The sequence below is a fragment of the Dermacentor albipictus genome, chromosome 9 (assembly GCF_038994185.2).
Source record: "Dermacentor albipictus isolate Rhodes 1998 colony chromosome 9, USDA_Dalb.pri_finalv2, whole genome shotgun sequence".
Lineage (NCBI taxonomy): Eukaryota > Metazoa > Arthropoda > Arachnida > Ixodida > Ixodidae > Dermacentor > Dermacentor albipictus.
This window is the reverse complement of record NC_091829.1, coordinates 16,979,285-16,997,862: the sequence shown is the minus strand read 5'-3', so window position 1 is coordinate 16,997,862 and position 18,578 is coordinate 16,979,285. Positions and strand designations below refer to the sequence as shown.

The following is an 18,578-nucleotide window of genomic DNA, read 5'->3' as shown; positions in this document are numbered from 1 at the left end:
ATGGCTACATTATTGCCACAGACTTGCCGATATTAACGATATTATTCATTACTGATACAGGAAGAATTGTTTCAATGCATGTAACGTACTCACGAAAAGAAAAAAAAATCGCGTTTGGCTTGCTCCGCCGGCCGCCATTTTTGTTTTGGTGTCCCGCGCTACATACAGCGGCAGCCACCTATTTGTTGACCTGTTATCCCACAGCGAATGCGGGATGAAAAAAATTTTTGTTTCTATTTTGCAGAATATTTAACCCACATAATGATCACACCCCTGAATTTGCGACAATTTTTTACTTTTTACAAACAAGTGCGATCATTATGCAAGTAAATACAGTATTCATGAACGGGCCATGGCTCGACACCACTTCTCAATTTGGCCAAGTGGACTGCAGCTCTGCCCCTCAAGGAAGTTGTCAATTACTGAGCTATAATTTTGTATCCATGCAAATGAGTTTTTGTAAAGCAGCTCCTTGGCAATTCCTGTGCCGATATTTTTCCATGAGCCGGGAAAACATAACCCCATTCGGCCATTGGTACTTTCAACAGCACTACCATACCAAGTGTTCCTGTGAAGATATTAAGGGAAATCGCCTGTGACAGATAGCACAATTCTAGTCCTTCAGCTGGTCCTCAAAGAGCGCGGACATTACGCGCATGAGAAAACGAAATGTGCAATAGACTGATTAAGAAAAGATCACTAATTAAATAGATAAATAGATTTCCTAATTACCTTACGGCACACACTGCACTTTACAAATTGTAATCTGTGAGGCTGCAAGGTATATCCAGTTAAAGAGAACTCTGTGGATGACACCATTTTCGAGATATGCACCGTAAACCTGTGGTAAAAATGCACCTTCGTTCCACTTACTTGTCCAACAAAATGCTGTTTATGCATTAAAGCACAAAAATAACTAGACCACTAATGTATTTCTTCACTATGTTTGGGAATTAACCTTTTATTGACGAGTGTTGCCTACAAGCAGCGTACCAGAAAAAAAGAATTATATGGCATGATTTCACGTGGCTCAACACTGGATGTGTTGCTTTATGCGACCAACAACATTTCTGCCACTGTAACAAGCCTGCTGTCTGCACACTGCAAAGAACGCTGTCCGTTATATACTTCGACACACCATGCAAAATCTTGCAAAAGTGATAGTATTTCCGAAAGTGATTGCCGCCCAAGAATGGCACCCCTTAATTTCTGCCACATAGTCACAACATTTTTGCTTGAAAATGCTTGAATAATTTTTACATGAAATACCTGGATAGTGCATGGTTCTTGAACTGTGCAGGTGGACCGTGGCGAAGTGAGTGGTTGTAGCTCTAGGCATCGGCTTCACAGTGCATCAGCACCTTCCACGGTGGCGCGCAGAAAAAATGGGTCGGCGTCTTTCATAAGTGCACGATCCACGTGCATGGCTCTTTCACTCGACGCATGGTTGACAACGCAGCAATTCGATACTAGATATTGCCTGCTAAAAGCGTGCGCTATGCTTCTGACGACACCACATGCTGTGAAACAGATCGGTGAATATGCCTATCGCAATAGGATTGGCGGTGATAGCTGTCAATGCCACCTGCAATGAACCCGGATATTTGCTGGCACCAAAATGAGAAATTGAGTGTGCGCTGGCATTTTCACGTGAGAAGGGTGGGCGAGTATTGCGGTGAAGCTGCCATGGCGGGCAGCCATATACTGTTCTAAATCGTGCACACTCCACGCATTTTCTTGTTTACATAGAATCTAGCAGCCGTCAAACGTATGAAACGATCACATTTGGCGGTGTACTGAACATTTGAGCCGAAAAATTGTGTTTTCCGAGAACGTGTGAACTGGTAAAAGTGTGAACTGGTGTGAACTGGTCATTTTTTTGTGCTCTTGTTTGCGAATGTTGGTGCGGAGAAAACATACATAACGGGAACGTATCAATGAGGTTCTACTATATTAAACATTTAGCATAATTGGTCTTAGTTAACCAACCAATTAAGTGGAATGTAAGAAATACTCTAAGGAGCGCCACATGACGGCTAACTTTGTCATTAGTTTCATTCAGCTGTAGTTAACCACCTTTTTAATATCCTTGCTTCAGGTTACGTGAAACACCTGTATGTACACATACATGTTGGTTATGCATAGCTCCTATCACCAACCAGTAATTGTCTTAGCCCCCTGCTCACTCTCTCATTTCTTAAATCTATGATTTCTCTTTCTTTCTTTCTTTCTTTCTTTCTTTTGTAACTACATATAGAAAACTGTGTCGCGAGAATTGGCTGCAGCTGTTGAAGAAGGTTGGTCCGCCAAGCGAAACTGTTGGGCAGATAAATCAATGATGACTGCAAAGTTGTGCTTCTCATCCTTCTAAATAGGTTTGGCCCATTGAAAAACCCACTCACTATATTTTGTTATTCTTTAATGCAGTTTAATTGGCTTTTAATTATGAACATTTAGACTCGGTCAAACGCTACCACTGATAGAGGCAACTGATTTGATGACTTGAGGGACTTGAAGGTGGCATTATGTCTTGTTCCACTTGTGTTGATTTCTGACATGGCAAGCCGATACTTTTGATAAAGGTGACTCCATTTGCTTATCGGTGAATGTAATCGTGAAAGAAAGCTTCCACTAATCCTCTCATTTGATGTGCCCCTTAGTTCTCGGACTGTTGTGACAATTGAGCTGACAGTTGTTGCTTTTTCTCGTGCATTTTTCACACGCAGCGAAAGCAACGGCATGACTCGACAGATGAGTTGGCCGGAGCCAAAGCATCTGACGATGAAGATGAGGAAGAGGACGACGATGATGCCAGCAGCTGCTCTTCGGGTCCAGCCCACGACACAGATGAGCACGACCCGGATCTTTCGTTCACCGAGGTCTCAAAGGTCATCACCAACCTAGACCTTGGGGCAGACCCTGCTAAGTCAAAGAGTCACAAGAAGAAAGAAGCACCACAGCAGGCTGCTGTGCCACCGCCGCCACCTGTGCAACTGTTTGTGAAGCCGGGGCCGCCGATACCTCAGCGGATTCTGGATGACCTTGACATGTGCACTGCTGAGGACTTCAGCTACAGCTTCTCCCGGAAGACACTGGCCAATGGACGGGTATGGCAAAACTTCTTGGCTCGCTTATATTCTCAGTTATCACTAATTTATAGAATGTGCTCATTTTCGGTGCTCTTACGTTTTAACATTTTATTTCGAGATGTAGTAGTTGCAATACATACTGTGATACATAAGTTTATAGCCTGATCGCAAGTGTTTTGCATGGATGTAAAGCAGTAATAATTGCTCAGATAATCTTTATCAATTCTTGTGTGAAACTTCAATAAGGCACCTCAAGGAACACTAATGAAAGCAACAATTTGCTATTTTTAGTGTAAGTACTGAGAGTAAAAAACAAAGATGAGAAGTAAAAATGAGGTTTTTGGGTCTCTTTCCACCCTTTCTGGTGCGTCCCTCCGTAACTTTGTTGGGTATTCGTGTTAAGCTCTGTATGGCTTGCTTTAAGTTGCTATTGTCCAATTCAGATTATTTTCTTCTTAGATTCTTCCTTTTAGCTACACATATATCAATGCCTATTATGTTGCTACCAGTCTGTGTAACCGATGCCTTTGCTCTCTTTCAGTTGCCTCCTGTTATCTGCTCCTTTTGCCAGAAGAGTGGGCATTTGCATGAGGTTCGTATATCTTTCATCTTTTTTTCTTTTTCTTTTTCTTTTTTTTTTCTGGAAGCACCTGTGCTCCTCATTCTGCGTGAGCTAGACAACCTCCCCTTTTGTCTTATCTATGAACATTCAAAATTTTCCAAATGCTAAGTGAAGTGCCTTTACTGCAGGACTGTCCTGATCATCGGCTTCCTGAGCTGAAGCGGCTGCCAGACATGACCAGAAATTACACCAAGATACTCAACGATGTCTGCCAAGATGTGATCAGTGAGTGTATCTGCTAGATATATCCTTTCAATTTCCATGCAACAACCATCTGCAGTTATTCTGAATAGAGACTTTTAGCGTGTCCGGTATTCCGGCAAGCGCGGGCGGTTTGCCGGTTAAGCGGGGGCGTAAACGTGAGGGGCCAGATTGGTGGTGCCAGCTGGTGGCGCAAAGCTCAACCACACTAACACAAAGCTAATTACTATATTCTGCTTAGCTGCTGGTGTAAATTTTCGACAGTGGCATAAATGTGTTCACAATTACGCTGCTGCCAAAAATTTGCATCAGTAGCGAAGCAGGATATAGTGGGTTACTGCAGTTTTAGCTCTGTGTTTGTCTGGTTGAACTGAGCGGCTGGAGCGGTGCAGCCGCCACCAGGCGGCTGCACCGCTCCAGCCGCTCTCGTTTGCGCCCCTGCAAATCCCGCAATCCGCCCGAACCGCTCCCGTTTATCGGAATAGCGGATAGGCTAAAAGTCTCTAATATGATAGTCTAGGGAATATCACATTTCTTGTCGGTCAAGTTATGCAATAGTGGCGGACAAATAAATTCTATGATGATTGCCGACAAGCTCTTTGATGAAATTACTATAATTGCCTTTTTAAATCATTCTAATTCGCATGTTGCAATAACATAATCAAAGCAGGTCACTGTTTAAAGCATCCCCACTTAATATGGATACTGAAACTAACATTGATTTCGAGATGCAGTGACCAAATACATTGTTGTTTCGCATTTTAAGAAAATTGAATTTTTGTAACCGCGCAATGAGAACAAAGCACAGTTTTGTAGAGTACATCTATTAGAACATGCAAAGCAGGTAAGTGTAATCTTAGTTTATTTAAAATTGTTAGCTTGCAGAAATGCAAAACTTGGGTGAGTTGATATGATAGTGTAATGTGACTTGGCACTGAAAACACCTTTGTGTTTTCTCTTCCAAGTTGCAGGTTATTATCTTGTTTGAGGAAGTTTTGCAAAGCTTCAACTCTCAATTTATGGTTATGTTTTGTAACAATGTCAACACAGTAAAAAATCTTACTTGTGCTTTTTATGGTTTGGTCTTTTCCCTCAGATGCGTGTTCTCCTGACTCAGAGGAGGAGACGTGTCGTCAGCAGGTTCTCCACGAACTTGAGTCATTCATCCGTGAGCTGTACAAAGGTAGGAGAATTAGGCTGTTCATGGGCTTTGCTCAGAAGCCGAATTCATTCTTTTTTACCGAAGTACCGCAACATCTCTAGACATTGTAAAGCCTCTCGTAAGGCAGGTCTCACAGGTGTGTCTAATCGAAGCGCATAAGCTTGTACATCATAACGTAGCCAGAAGCAAACAGTTGACTCTTTTCCCGAACTCTCGGTTGTTTTAATGTGCCTTGTTGACTTTTCATTTTATGTGGCATATGCACTCTTATACATGTCTATCCGTCTCCAATGCAGATGCCAAGCTCACGCTCTATGGCTCTTCATGCAATGGGTTTGGCCTGGTACGGAGTGATCTTGACATTTGTCTTACTTTTGAGAGTAGCAAGGATGGCAAGGTGAGTCACTGTTGGACTCTTGCATATGAACCGCATGCACGAGAAGAAAATGCTACCATTATAGTGTGTGTGCGTGTGTGTGTGTGTGTGTGTTTGTTTGTGTGCGCGTGTGTCACCATGAATCAGTGAGAATATATGTATTCCCTCAATTCTTTCTTGTACCGTTATCTCCTTCTCTCCTCTTCTTAAAGGGCCTACTCACCAGGCTTTATGATAAATAGGTTCTAGACAGGAAGTTATAAAGCACTGTCTAGGGAGTGCTCTACCCCAATAATTTTTGCCTCAACAAGCATCTACTGACTATTCTTGTCCATCTCTTGTGTCCATCGCTTTGAAATTTCAGCTGTCTTTGAAATTTCACCACATGTCTTTTATGGCAATGGCCAAACAAACTTGGTGAGGGGTGCTTTAAGGTTTAGTAATCAAAGATGAGAATCTCTTGCTCTGTTGTTCATAGGACCTTTGCCATGCAAAGATGATTAAGGATCTTGCGAAAAAGCTCCACACACACAAGGACTTGGACAAGATCATTCCCATCACTACGGCCAAAGTGCCCATCGTCAAGTTCTACCACAAACCAAGTCGTCTTGAGGGCGACATTAGCCTCTACAACACATTGGTATGTACCCAACATCCTGCTGCATGAGTGTAATATTCTTTTTGCAGTGCTTCTGTACAGCATAATTCATTGTGTTTTTCTAAGCACATCAACTATGTGTAAATTGTTTGTGGCAAACCAATTTGTTTGCATTGCGTGCAAAATATTTGTTAGACATTCTCATGCACACACCTGTCAGACTAGGAAGAAAGGAATGTCTTACTTGCACTAAAGATGCAAGTAAGACAGTTGTGGTGACCAGGAATCTAAGACAAATGATGTGCACATGGTTTTTGACTTGCCCCCAAATTGGGCTCAATTTTGTGATGTGGTTGCATAAAAAATTGTTCAGCTAAACTCAGATGTAGTATATCTATTTTTGTTGTTGCTTTCTCCCTTGTTTCTAGGCGCAACACAACACGAGGCTCCTGAAGGTGTACAGCAAGATTGATGAGCGGGTCCGAATACTTGGTTACACTTTTAAGCACTTTGCAAAGGTAAGCGGTCGTCTATTGTTTCTTACTGCTGCGAGAGTTGGTTTTAAGGCAGCTGTGTATATATAACCCTGGATTAGGTCCAGTAACTGTTTCTTTGATAGAGGACAGGAACATCTGCTCACCGTTTGGTCATTAAGGGAAGGCTAAGGGAAACATTGTTTTATCAATACCTGTGTTTCTAATAAAGATAACTGAGATATCAAATTTATGGTTATTATAAGAGTGGACACTATTTCATTTGTGCACTGATGTCATAGGTTATGATGGCACATAGTCTAGTTTGCTATTTAAACATGATTACATTCCGATCAGAAGTGAGCTAAAAATTAATGCTGTCATTTGTAAACCTTAACTATTGATAAAAAATTGTACCACTGAATCCATGTCATACAGACGTTATCGATGCAGCAATCTTTTATAAGTCAAATTCAAAATGGGAGCAACTGAAATTGACGCCACATTGTGGGAGTCGATTTCAGAGGGGATGTCACATTTGCATAATTGACGTCGCAGTTCGAAAGCCATTCAAAAGGATTCTTGAGCGTGGGATCGAGCGAGTAAATTCCAAAGAATCAAACTGCTGCCATTGACATTCCAAGGTTGAGTCCAGTTCAGAAGGGGACTTTTGTCGCAGTGATTGTCAATAAGCCACTGCTCATTTACTGAATGAATGCACAGAACATTGCATCAGAGGAACACTCTTGAAAAGCAAAACCTTGCTGCGCTTGTGCGAACCTGTGTTGCCACGTGCCATCCAGGCTGGCATTCAAATCTAAGATGGCAAGAGTTCAGCAATTTCAGGGAATAACTGTGTAGCACTCAAATGGCATCTGATGTAGAGCTGCCGTTAATATATGTTGTCTGATGCCTAACAAGGAGTGGACCTACTTGCAGATCTGTGACATTGGTGATGCGTCTCGGGGAAGCCTGTCCTCGTATGCGTACATCCTCCTGACAATCTATTACCTGCAGCAGTGCAGCCCACCGGTTATTCCTGTGCTCCAGGAGGTAAGGTCGTTGCGTACGCAGTCTCTGCAACACCTGTTCGGCAGCGCAATTTCGGTGCTCAATTATGGTTCTTTGAGGGGCTCAATGTTTAACATGTGGCAGTCACAAGGAAAACATAGGGAAACAAACTACTGTTTTTATTGAAATTGAAAAGACTACTCAAGTTGTCTATTTCTCCATTTTTGTTTGCCTTCGTGCTTTATTTCTACATTTCAATTAAAGGACATACTTACCCCTACGCATTCCATTTCTCATTGTCAATATTAGAGAGATTTAGTATTGTGTAAAATGTTTGCGTTAGTATTAGCAAGTGACGCACCACTAGTGCTATCGTACATTTCAGAGTGCTGCACAACCTAGTCTTTAAGAATAGCGAAATGGCATGCTAATGCGAACAGTTGCATTGCCACCTAGGTGTAAAAGTTAACAAAGTAAACCCAACATACACAAGATGACAATCTAATCTGATAATGTATTCGTATCATGAACACAGAAACAACTATGGTAGCACTTCGCTTTTTTGCAAATTATGATGATTCAGTTTGTGGCATAATCTGTACTACAAACTAACATTTATAATCTGTTGCCTTTGAAATTGGGCCATGTGCGCGACTTGTTGCTTGAGCTGCCAAATCTCAGAGGCTGTGTACAGACACTCTTGTTAAGCCTAAAGTGCCGAGAAATTGAGGACAGATTTCGGAAACAGCGGCCTGTTGTCTCTAATACCTTGATGACGAAGCATCATGACACAAATCTCAAGCACCAGCATCTGCTGGGAACGAATGGACCAAACAGCACGGGATGTCTTGATAAGTCCAAAGTGGGTGGCTCTCGCCTCGAAGAGACTGCCATGTTTTCCATGCTAAACTGCCTTTGCGAGCATTCGAGCATTAGTACCTTGCACTAAATTCCAAAAATGGTAGAGGCACGCAAAGCTGCTATAGCACCTGGCCCATGCGAAGTTTGTCCTCGCTGTTTCGTTGCGTATAGTTCATTTTTCCTATGCTTGTCTTGATTTCATTATCTGTTGGCTTCAAGTTGTCAATAAAAGTTTTAGCAATCTAGATTACACTGGCAGATGTTATAGAGCTAACAGCACTTATTTGCTTCACTGCAAGACTTCTGATTGAACTGCTTGAAAACTTCCAGTATTCGTGAAGTATTCTAGCCGCCTCCTGTGCATCGTGATTACACAAAGTTCATTAAAGTGAAGGGTGGTAGCCACAGCCTTAGCTACTGCTTTTGTTAGTTTTTATGGTTGTAAGAAGGCCCCAAATATCATGTTTAAAATGCTATAGGCCTATCATACACGAGCTGCCTCTTGAATTTTCTAGTGCAGGCACAAAGAATGCGAATGTGTTGGCAGCTGGTCTGGTAATAGTTGTTTTTCCTTCCTCGCTTCGTTAAGCCTAGCACTATTAGATTCTTCATTATTTTACTTAGACTACATGATGCACACTACATGGTGCAGAAGAATGAACTGCGACAAGGCAGGTTCACAAGAAAGTGGAATGTGATTAATGCTGGTCGAAGAAGATATGTCTTAGCAGCCAACATTCTGACAAGCAGACTTGTCCAGACAAGTCCCCTTGTTGAAATGTTGGCTCCAGCCTGACACATCCCTTGTTCAACCATGGTTGATATAACAAGAAATTGCACTTTCACCCCCGAGTCCAGTGAAGTAAGGCAATGATAGCACAATGTTGCATGCAGTAAGTGTGTAATGTGTACTGCAGTGTTATTAGCATTTAATTACTGTTTCTTTTATTTAGCGGGTTAATATGCGTGGTGGTCTGCTTTTCTGAAACCAAAGAAAGCATCGCTGACAGGTTGTAACTTTGCAGTGGTGTGCTCTCTTGCCTTGCAGTTGTACCCAGAAAAGGACCGGAAACCTGAAGTCATGGTTGAAGGATGGAATGCGTGGTTTTTTGATGACCTTGAACGTCTGGTAAGTGTGCTGCTCGAGAGTCGAGTACTGAACGGTCCAGGAAAGGAAAGAAAGGAAATACAGTTAAGCCTTGATGTAATGAAGTTGCTAAAATCGGCCTATTTGCTTCGTTATATCAAAATTTTGTTGTATTGAAAGTCAACAATTTATGTAAAGAAGTACAGCTGCCGGTCAATTTTCTTACCAGGAAAGAGGCTGCTGATTTTTCCGAATTATTGGGCAATCAAAAGAAGCAAACTTGTATGAGAAAAAAAGTAATTTTGATGAATTTGGGAGTTGGTGGCGAACGGTACGGTTCCATGCCACATCGACGATATCTTCACATAGGCAGTACGAATTAAGCGAAGCCAGCCATGCTTTCTGGTGCACTACGCCCCGTGGCTGATAGCGTCCTCCCACACTAAGACAACGCTATCATGAAATACGCTGGCAGCGGGGAGTGAATGCTTTGTCTGCCTCTCGCTCCAACAAGTCACCGAAACTCGAGATTGCGCAAACTTTAATACGAAACGCACGGGAAGACAGCTTACATGATGCCACGCTGTCTGGGCACGCCCACATGGCGGACTACCTCTAAATTAGGGTGCGCGGCTGCGTATGCGCTCAGCTGCGCTTACAGCCACACGCAGCCACGGCCAAGCTATCTTACCCCGCACCCACCCCCTTGCGTGCGCTTTATCGTGTTACCTCAAGCTCGCTCCCCTCCCCTTCTTTCCCTTTGCTTGTGTGGGAACGTGGCACTTGTGAAGCCACCGTCTTTCTTGTCCCGCCCTCGCAAACTTTCACTTGCACCTAAAACGCACAGTGCACGGGGCGCGATAAAATCGTATCACATTTGGACTTTCTTCAGAACATGATGCGGCTCCACTTCGGCAGTTGCTCTTCTTACGCGGCCAGCGTGTGATTTGAGAGGTGCATTTGCAAGTGGCCGCTTGTAATTCAATCATTTGACCATCTGCGTATGTAGAAGTTTTAATTTATTGTCTCAGCATTCCTTTGCAGTGGCAGTGAAATTTCGTTACATTCGTTACATTAAAATCGCACGCACACATATTTTGTTATATTGAGGTTCTAAATACGTGGTGTTTTGTGGACAATAGATAATGAAAAGTAAAATACTTTTTTATATCGAGAGTTCTGTTATATTAAAGTTCACTATATCATAGTTTAACTGTAAAAGCTTTAACCGTTAAACCTTTTAACTTATGACATGAAAGGGAGATATTAAGTTCAGCTAAGTCGGTATATTACACAATTATTTCCACATACGTCGGATTCTCTGTGATCGGACGTCTGGTAAGCCAGAAAGGACTGAAGAAATAGCAAGGGATGCCACCTTTATATTCCCGGTCAGCTCCACCATGCATTGAGGTTTTCTTGGGCCTTTTGCCATTTGGCTTACTTAGTAAATCAGTCTATTTATATTTTTATTGCTGAGCTTGTACTCTATTGTAGTTAGGCACAGAACCAGGGTTGTCTTTATCCTGTTAGAGGCAGCCATTGCTTGCTGGTTTACTTGGGACATTCTGTGATCTGATCAAGCTGCTTGGTGAATCATTCAGTTAGTAAAATGCTTTTCTCTTGCAGCAATCTGTCTGGAGTGAGTTTGGGCGCAACAACGAGGACGTTGGTGAGCTGTGGCTAGGCATGCTCAGGTTCTACACAGAAGAGTTCAACTTCCAAGAGCATGTTGTGAGCATTCGACAGAGGGCACCTCTGACCAGGCTTCAGAAGATGTGGACATCCAAGTGCATAGCCATCGAAGGTAAGTCTCACTTAAAGGGCCACAAAAGAGAACCATGGCATCAATTCAGACTGATGAAGTGCCTTTCAAAAATCTATCATGGTTAATTTTGCGGTAATATATTGATAATGAGAACAGAAAATGAAGCTCTAATATCCATTTAAGAACAATGTAGTCTAACATCCGCAGTGTCAGCACATCTGTGTGGTGTCGCGAATTTCAAATACTAATTTTCTCGTATTTAAGCCATTGTGGTGCAGTAATAGATTCGTTTATTACACACTGTTACATCTTTGCCTGTACTTTGCAAGTCTTTACAGTACTTTACCCTCTGCCTGTCTTTAGTTTTTGAACCATTTCTAGGTTGTCATGCCTGCTCTCAGTCTTATTTGGTAAGGCTTGGTATTTCTTGCTAATACAGTTAAACCTCTGTATAACAGTGTTGGTAAAATCGGCAGTTTTCATCGTTATATCAAAATTTTGTTGTATTGGAATTCGACCATTTATGCAATTAAGCACAGTCGCCAATCTATTTTTCTTGCATAGATTGGTGCCACAGAATTTTCCTAATTATCAGGCAATTGAAAAAAGCTAATTTAAATGAGAAAATTCATTTTGGTGAATTTGGGAGTCGGTGACGAATGGAATGGTTTCATACCACGTCGATGAGTACGAATTAAGCGCAGCAAGCCACGCTTGTGTGTGCACTGCACCCCCGCAGCAAATAGTGCCGCCTGAACTGGAATGACATTGTCACGAAAACCGCGGGCAGCAGTGAGCGAATGCTTTGTCTGCCTCTTGCTCCAATGAGTCACCGAAACTCTGTATTAAGCAAACTCCAATACTAAACGCACGAAAAGACAACTTGCATGTTGCCAGGCTGTCTTGGCACGCCCGCTTTTTGCACACGTGACAGATTGCCTCTAAATTAGGGTGTGCCGCCGCTGTGTATGCGCTCAGCTGCGCTTACAGCCATGTGCAGCCAGGGATGAGATGCGTGCCAGAAATCGCGACCGCACCAACATATCTCCCCTCGCCCCTCGTGCGTGCTTCATCGAAAAGTTAAATACTTTGTTATATTGAGTATTTTGTTTCAATGAAGTTCGTTGCATCGAGGTTTAACTGTACAACTCGTCTTTCTCCTTATTATATGTCTAAAGATTGAGGGGGCCATAAACCATTTGTTAGAAGTAACACATGGTAACTTATAATTGTTTAAGTAACTGATAATTCTTCAACAAAAACTTATGGCTTATTCTTTGTTGTAATAAGTGCTGCTAACTCATTTATGCCTTTAACATGGTGTGGTGCATGACAATGACACGCAGATGAGCTAGTGGATACAAAGGAAATATACAATCAACTTAATGGTTAGATTGTTGGTGCTATTAGTATAGTACAATTATTAAAGGACCTGTGGCCATGATGGTGAAATTGTTAAGCCAGGATATCGCACAGGTGAGTAGATTAAGCAAAGGAAGCAACACAGCAACGTGGAACGTCATATATATTGATGAAACACTGAGGTGCTAATTTAAGTAATTATCATAGTCCTACAAATCCTGCCAACAGTGATTTGAACACACAGAGACCAGTTGATGCGAGTAAAGCAACAAAGATTTTTCAACAAAGAATGTGCATTTATAGCATTTAGAAGTGACAAAAACGCTGTTAAATGTTGTACAGTTTTGTGTTAGAATGCTCGGAGAGATTCACTTACGTTCAACCTTGTAATTATTTTGGTCTCCAAATATATTCTGTCAGAATTTCTTGAAGATTAGTCACACTGAATCGCAGCATGTGGTACGTGCTTTTAAGTAAAACCCTGTGACTGGTTTCGTTTGCAGATCCTTTCGACCTGGACCACAACCTTGGTAGCGGAGTGTCTCGGAAGAGTAGGTTTTCCTGTTTCTTTTGGTGAAATTGTATGTTGCTTTGTAAATCCTAGTTTCAGCTACCTTTCTAAAAGAAATCTCCTTCAGCTGCATTATTTCTTCCACCTTTCATAATGTAGTTGGGAACAGTGTGATATTGCCATGTCACGCATCTTGTCGTAAGCCCTTTGAACCTTTTGCTATATGTATTTTCATTTGCAGAATACTTGCAGTAAAGAAATAAATATTACTTACCTCTTGAAAGTAATTTTCCTAAGCCAAACAAAATTGTAATTAAGAATCCATGTTGTAAGGGTCTGCTCTCTCAATGTTGTGAGTCTTATCAGGATCTAAAGGAGTACTGAAGCAATGTTTTACTTGGTTTTCTTTATATAAATATATATTGACGTAGTAGTTCTGCGGAAACCCGCAAGGTGGAGAGAAGTAATGAATAAAGGGAAAAATAAAGGGTGGATGTCTGTTTTTCCCTTTATTCATAAATATATATTGTAGCGAAGAAGGGGGATGCTATAGTGGGCAATCCTCTAGAGAGACATTTTTTTGCGGTAAGTTCATGCCCTCTTAACCTTGGAAAGTATACTTGCAAATGCCAAATAATTTGCTATGCTATACAGTACTTGTTTCTATAAAGCAGTTTTAGTTTGATTTAGGTGGTTGTTAACAAGCCAGAGACACCACACCAATTATGGCTTATCCATAGCGATGCAGTGGTTTTTGGACGTAAAAACCCATTTGTTATTTCAATTACAGTCATCGACCGATTTAGCGGACACCCAATTTTTCAGCCATGCCAAATAGTTCGGACACCTTCATGCCACTGCCACATAACCCAATAGCGGGGAGAAGTTGGAGTGGCACCCTCTCGCGAGTGATTTCACGGCCACAATGCTGCTCGCTCCAGCTTTGCATGCTGCCCTGCACGTGCTGGTTCGCTTCATTTGTAGTCGGCGTTTTGGTCATGTCAGCCATACTTCCTGAATGATGTTTCGGCTGCTTTCTGTCGTCACATTGAAACTGCAGCCTCTTTGTACAAGCTGTGCGAATCGTTCCGCATTTTTTATTTAAGGAATTCGCCGCTGTCAGCAATGGCACCGACTCTCCCTTTGTAATTATCGCCAATGGCCTCCCCCTTTACAGCCACGTCACATCAACTTCGTAGAACTCATAACTACGCTGCGAATTCATCACCACAGACCTGGCGCTCTTTGGCTATACCTGGCCCTTCTATCAATAAAAACCACACATTCATTCATTCACCAATGGCCTCGAAGCTCGGAAAGCACAGCACAGTTGCATAATGTGGGTTACCGAAAGTCGGCTTCGCCTCTTTACAGCAGTGTTACTCTGTAAAACATACGCTAAGTATTGCGGTGAAGAACATCAAGAGGGGGAAAGGGCAATTGTCACAGGACACAGTTAGTATTCCTTAATTATACACGTGTGCACCCGCCGTCTCCTGTCAAAGCACAAGCACCCATAAGTCTAATAAGTGTACTAGCAGACCTTCAGAGCTATTTCGTATGTGCATGTTGTATTTGAGCCTTTGGGGGCAGTAAAAGGCATGCATGCATCTTTTTTGACGTTGCTGCGGCTCCTAGGGAGTCCGAAAAATCGGACGTTGAATTAATTTGTTTCGCAGCGTGCACAAGCTGTTTCTGCTGGTTGTAAGTTTATGGTTAAGCTGAACTAAGTGTGCATGTGGATATCGTTCCGCTTAAATATGCATAACTTTTCCACAATGCTTGTTTGCTTCTTGTGCACCTCATTTGCAGTGAACACGTATATCATGAAGGCCTTCATCAAAGGACGGTCCCACTTTGGAACACCCATACGCAAGCTTCCTGCAGCCTATACTACGTTCCTGGTAAGTTGTTGAGCTCGTAACTGCTGGTGAGATCGGGAGTGGCCATGTTGGGGTAAGGATGTTGCATCAGCCGTAAGTGCTTGATTTTATGAGACAATTGACTCATTGCAGGGGCAGGGGTGGAGGGGGAGTGTAAGTTATGCTGAGAGCATGACTTCTTACGATAGTACAAGGTTGTTTACCTGCTGTGATGGCATAGTGGCTTGGCATTGCACTACTAAGCCTGTGGGCATGAGATATGGGTGAAATGCGAAAATGCCCCTGTGCCATGCATTGGGTGCACGTTAATGAACCCCGGGTAGTCAAAAGTCATCCGGAGTCCTCTCACTACGGCGTATTTCATAATAATATTGTGGTTTTGGCACATAAAACCCAAAAAGCTTTTTGGACAAGGTTATTTCATGTTTTGTGCAAAATTAGGGGTGAGAGAAAAGGCTGCAGTAGAGTGACTTGACTGGGCTCCCACTCCCTTCTGCATGACCAGCAGTGAGTCACATTGTTCTTAACGAAAATAAAAGGATCATTCAATGTAGACATATGTGGGGTTACTGCATGTCATTGCACAACATTGGCATAACCAATGGTTACCTATGTCTGATGTTGAAAATTAGCTATAAACCACAGTGTAACCTGATTACTTCAGCTCCTTGTGTAGCAAGTCGTTTGTTACAATAATCAATGGTGCCTGTGTCAGGTAAATTCTGACAATTCCTATGGCGAAAAAAAAATAACTGTTATTAAGCTACAATACCAAGGAAGTTTGCAAACTTTAGCAGCCTGAGCAACTCTCTTTATTGCTGATACATGCCATCTTGGAGTGAACAGAGTTCAAATCCTAGCTTACATATAAGCTCCATTGTGCACCAGTAAGTTTATTGCTAATATCCAAATAATATTTGCAGCTCCTGCAATACCAATTTATTGTTTGTGATTAGCAATGTTGCTGTTTCTGCTGAAGCACTGGTATGGATTATAAGTGCAAAAAGCTTAACTTATGATTTCCTGTGTGATTTTGCATTGGCTTTGAATTCTGGCGACTTGGAATGGGTGTACAATGCCAAGCCTATGTTGAGCTGCTAAGCACGAGGTCGCGGAACGAATTCCGGCCACGGCGACTCCATTTCAATGGGAGCAAAACGCAAAAGCACCCGTGTACTTAGATTTAGGTGCACGTTAAAGAACCCCAGGTGGTTCAAGTTTCCAGAATCCCCCACTACGGCATGCCTCATAATAAGGAAGTAATTTTGGCACATTAAGCCCCCATAATCTTTCTTTTTTAATGACAAGCCTTGAAAATAAAGTAGCAAAAGCACACTGTGGACAGGAACACAAGCAAAGGAACAAGTAAAACAGACATGGCAACTTTGCTTGTCCTTTGCCCGTATCATGTTCATGGCATGCATTCGCAATTTTGATGTGAATTACCAGCTCGTCCAACTTTGTGTTAAGCCTTGAAAACTGGTACATACTAATTGTGAAGTCATAGGTCACTGGTGTTTAAAGCATTGACCAAAGCAGGTGCAACTGCTGCAAGCATGGCTTGCAGCACATTAAACGACCCACTTTTTCTTTTTTCTTTTTTTTCCAGGCATACTTCTTTGACCACCGGCAGCTTGTTGATGGACCACCACCCAATGATCGCGGTTGTCGCGTGTGTGGCAAGATTGGCCACCGCATGAAAGAGTGTCCGAAACGTCAAAGGAACAATGGGGGCAAGGAGAAAGACGCAACTGCTGGTGGCAATCGTCCCATGTGGGCGCCACAGGACCCAAGGCAAGTATGCCAAGAGCTTGTTGTATGAAACTGCAATTGCACACGGACTAGGGCTACAGTGAATTGGAATTTGTGCCAGAGCTGTTGAGCTCTGACACCCAGCACGAATGAACAATGTTAATGGCAATAAAGGAATACTAGAGAGAAACACTCATTTAGTTCAGACTGACAAAGGGTCCATTGAAAGCTCTGTATCAGTTAATTTTGTGATAAATTGATTACTTGATGGAAAATACAAATTCTTAATATTTCTTACTAAAACGGCAGTCTTGGCACATAAATGTGACGTAGATTTCGGAGTATTCTTTCATATTTCGGCCACTGAGGTGCAATAGAACTTCTCGAAATTTGTCATGTTCACATTTGCACAAAAGAAACTCGTGCCTTTTCGGCAGTTTTACGCTCAAGCCTCCGCTTAGTGAAGAAACAAAGCAAGCATTACAAAAGGGACAACAGGCTTTTTCTGGCTTTACTGTATTCATGTGCTAGTGGTACACCCCTGTCACACGGGTACCTGTGAACTCCTGTTAACTCTGTCATCTTTATCTCAAACGAGATGCACTCGGTGTCACATAGTCGCCCTTCCACTAAGGGAGTTTAGTTGAACTTTTAGTCAAGGGAAATCACTGATCTCCCTTGGTGGCTGAAGGACGTACTCTCGTGCCCATACTTGTGGCTGTAAAACAGACAATTTAATTATAGGTTGCATTAAAAGTAATGTTGCATGTGTTTAGAACATTTCTATTGAATTAACTAGTTATGTATAGCAACAGTTATGCTTGCTTCTGCACAATACTCTCGATGTAGGCCGCTTGGCGCCGTGTTTTTCTTGTCTTTCAAGGCATTTACACAAACCCAACAGGAACAGGTCGAGCTGGCTTGTTGGACTGAAATATGCATGTCGAGATTGTGCAAACGCTAACCAATTTGGCTGAACAAGCGTGAACAAGCATCGAGTCGGGCTCAGTCAACCGCTCCAAATTGTAGTCGAGCACAAATTGAATACAGAGCAACCATCACGAACACACTACCTCCGACGATTAGCTGTTGCCAACAGCGTGAACACAGTCTTGCTTTGGTATCTAATTGCAATGGTGCAGGCAATTTTTAGACCCATTTTCTCAGCAGGCAACACTACATATGTTAGAGAGTGACTTCTCTGTTTTCACCAAAAAATGGTGCATTACATATGAAAGATATAGGTGGCTTGTATTTTGATGTAAAGTTATATTTCATGCTTCTATGCTGCAAAACATGGTGTACGTATTCCATGGAAAATATCGCAGATGTGAACCTATTTACCATCAAACAAGCAAAGTGAAACATTTCTGAGACCAGCAGCTACTCTGCACTGCTTGTACTTGCCACCAAAACATAGTATGTTGCATACAGGAAGCACAGAAGTGCACTAGTAACCCGCGATTTGACGTGACATTACATCCACAAGTTGTAGTTGTAGTATATGAAGTAACTGGTGCTATTTGTTGAAATGCGGTGCCCACCATGTGCTGCCCTTGAACTAAGAAGTGGTGGCAATGTCTGCAAGAAGATGCCCTTTTAGACTGGTGCCCACGGTTCCTGCACTAGGCCACCTGACAGTATTCCGGTACTGTTGTGGGGGCACGTGCAGGTGACATTCTTAGAATGAAGTGTATGCTTTTACTTAATGATTTGGGACATATTCTGGATTCTGCATCGTGATTTAATTCCAATTGGCTTTCTTTTCATCCCAAATGACTTAGAATGCTTCAAAAATTTAAAGCTTGTATGACCCTCTTGT

The 18,578-nt window shown here is 42.3% G+C and overlaps 1 protein-coding gene across 3 annotated transcripts in view; it reads left to right on the top strand.

The window, feature by feature from the left end:
• The window catches only part of LOC135903705 (terminal uridylyltransferase 7-like), a 42,327-nt gene that overhangs the window by 17,640 nt on the left and 6,109 nt on the right, over positions 1 to 18,578 (top strand). For all 3 annotated transcript variants that reach the window (XM_065434058.1, XM_065434059.1, XM_065434057.2), the window contains 13 exons: positions 2,727 to 3,107; positions 3,631 to 3,681; positions 3,840 to 3,936; positions 5,009 to 5,095; positions 5,371 to 5,471; positions 5,929 to 6,090; positions 6,477 to 6,566; positions 7,461 to 7,574; positions 9,442 to 9,522; positions 11,110 to 11,287; positions 13,114 to 13,161; positions 14,934 to 15,025; positions 16,614 to 16,798. In XM_065434058.1, coding sequence (XP_065290130.1) covers positions 2,727 to 3,107; positions 3,631 to 3,681; positions 3,840 to 3,936; positions 5,009 to 5,095; positions 5,371 to 5,471; positions 5,929 to 6,090; positions 6,477 to 6,566; positions 7,461 to 7,574; positions 9,442 to 9,522; positions 11,110 to 11,287; positions 13,114 to 13,161; positions 14,934 to 15,025; positions 16,614 to 16,798 — 1,667 coding nt within the window. The remainder of the gene's footprint in view (positions 1 to 2,726; positions 3,108 to 3,630; positions 3,682 to 3,839; positions 3,937 to 5,008; positions 5,096 to 5,370; positions 5,472 to 5,928; positions 6,091 to 6,476; positions 6,567 to 7,460; positions 7,575 to 9,441; positions 9,523 to 11,109; positions 11,288 to 13,113; positions 13,162 to 14,933; positions 15,026 to 16,613; positions 16,799 to 18,578) is intronic.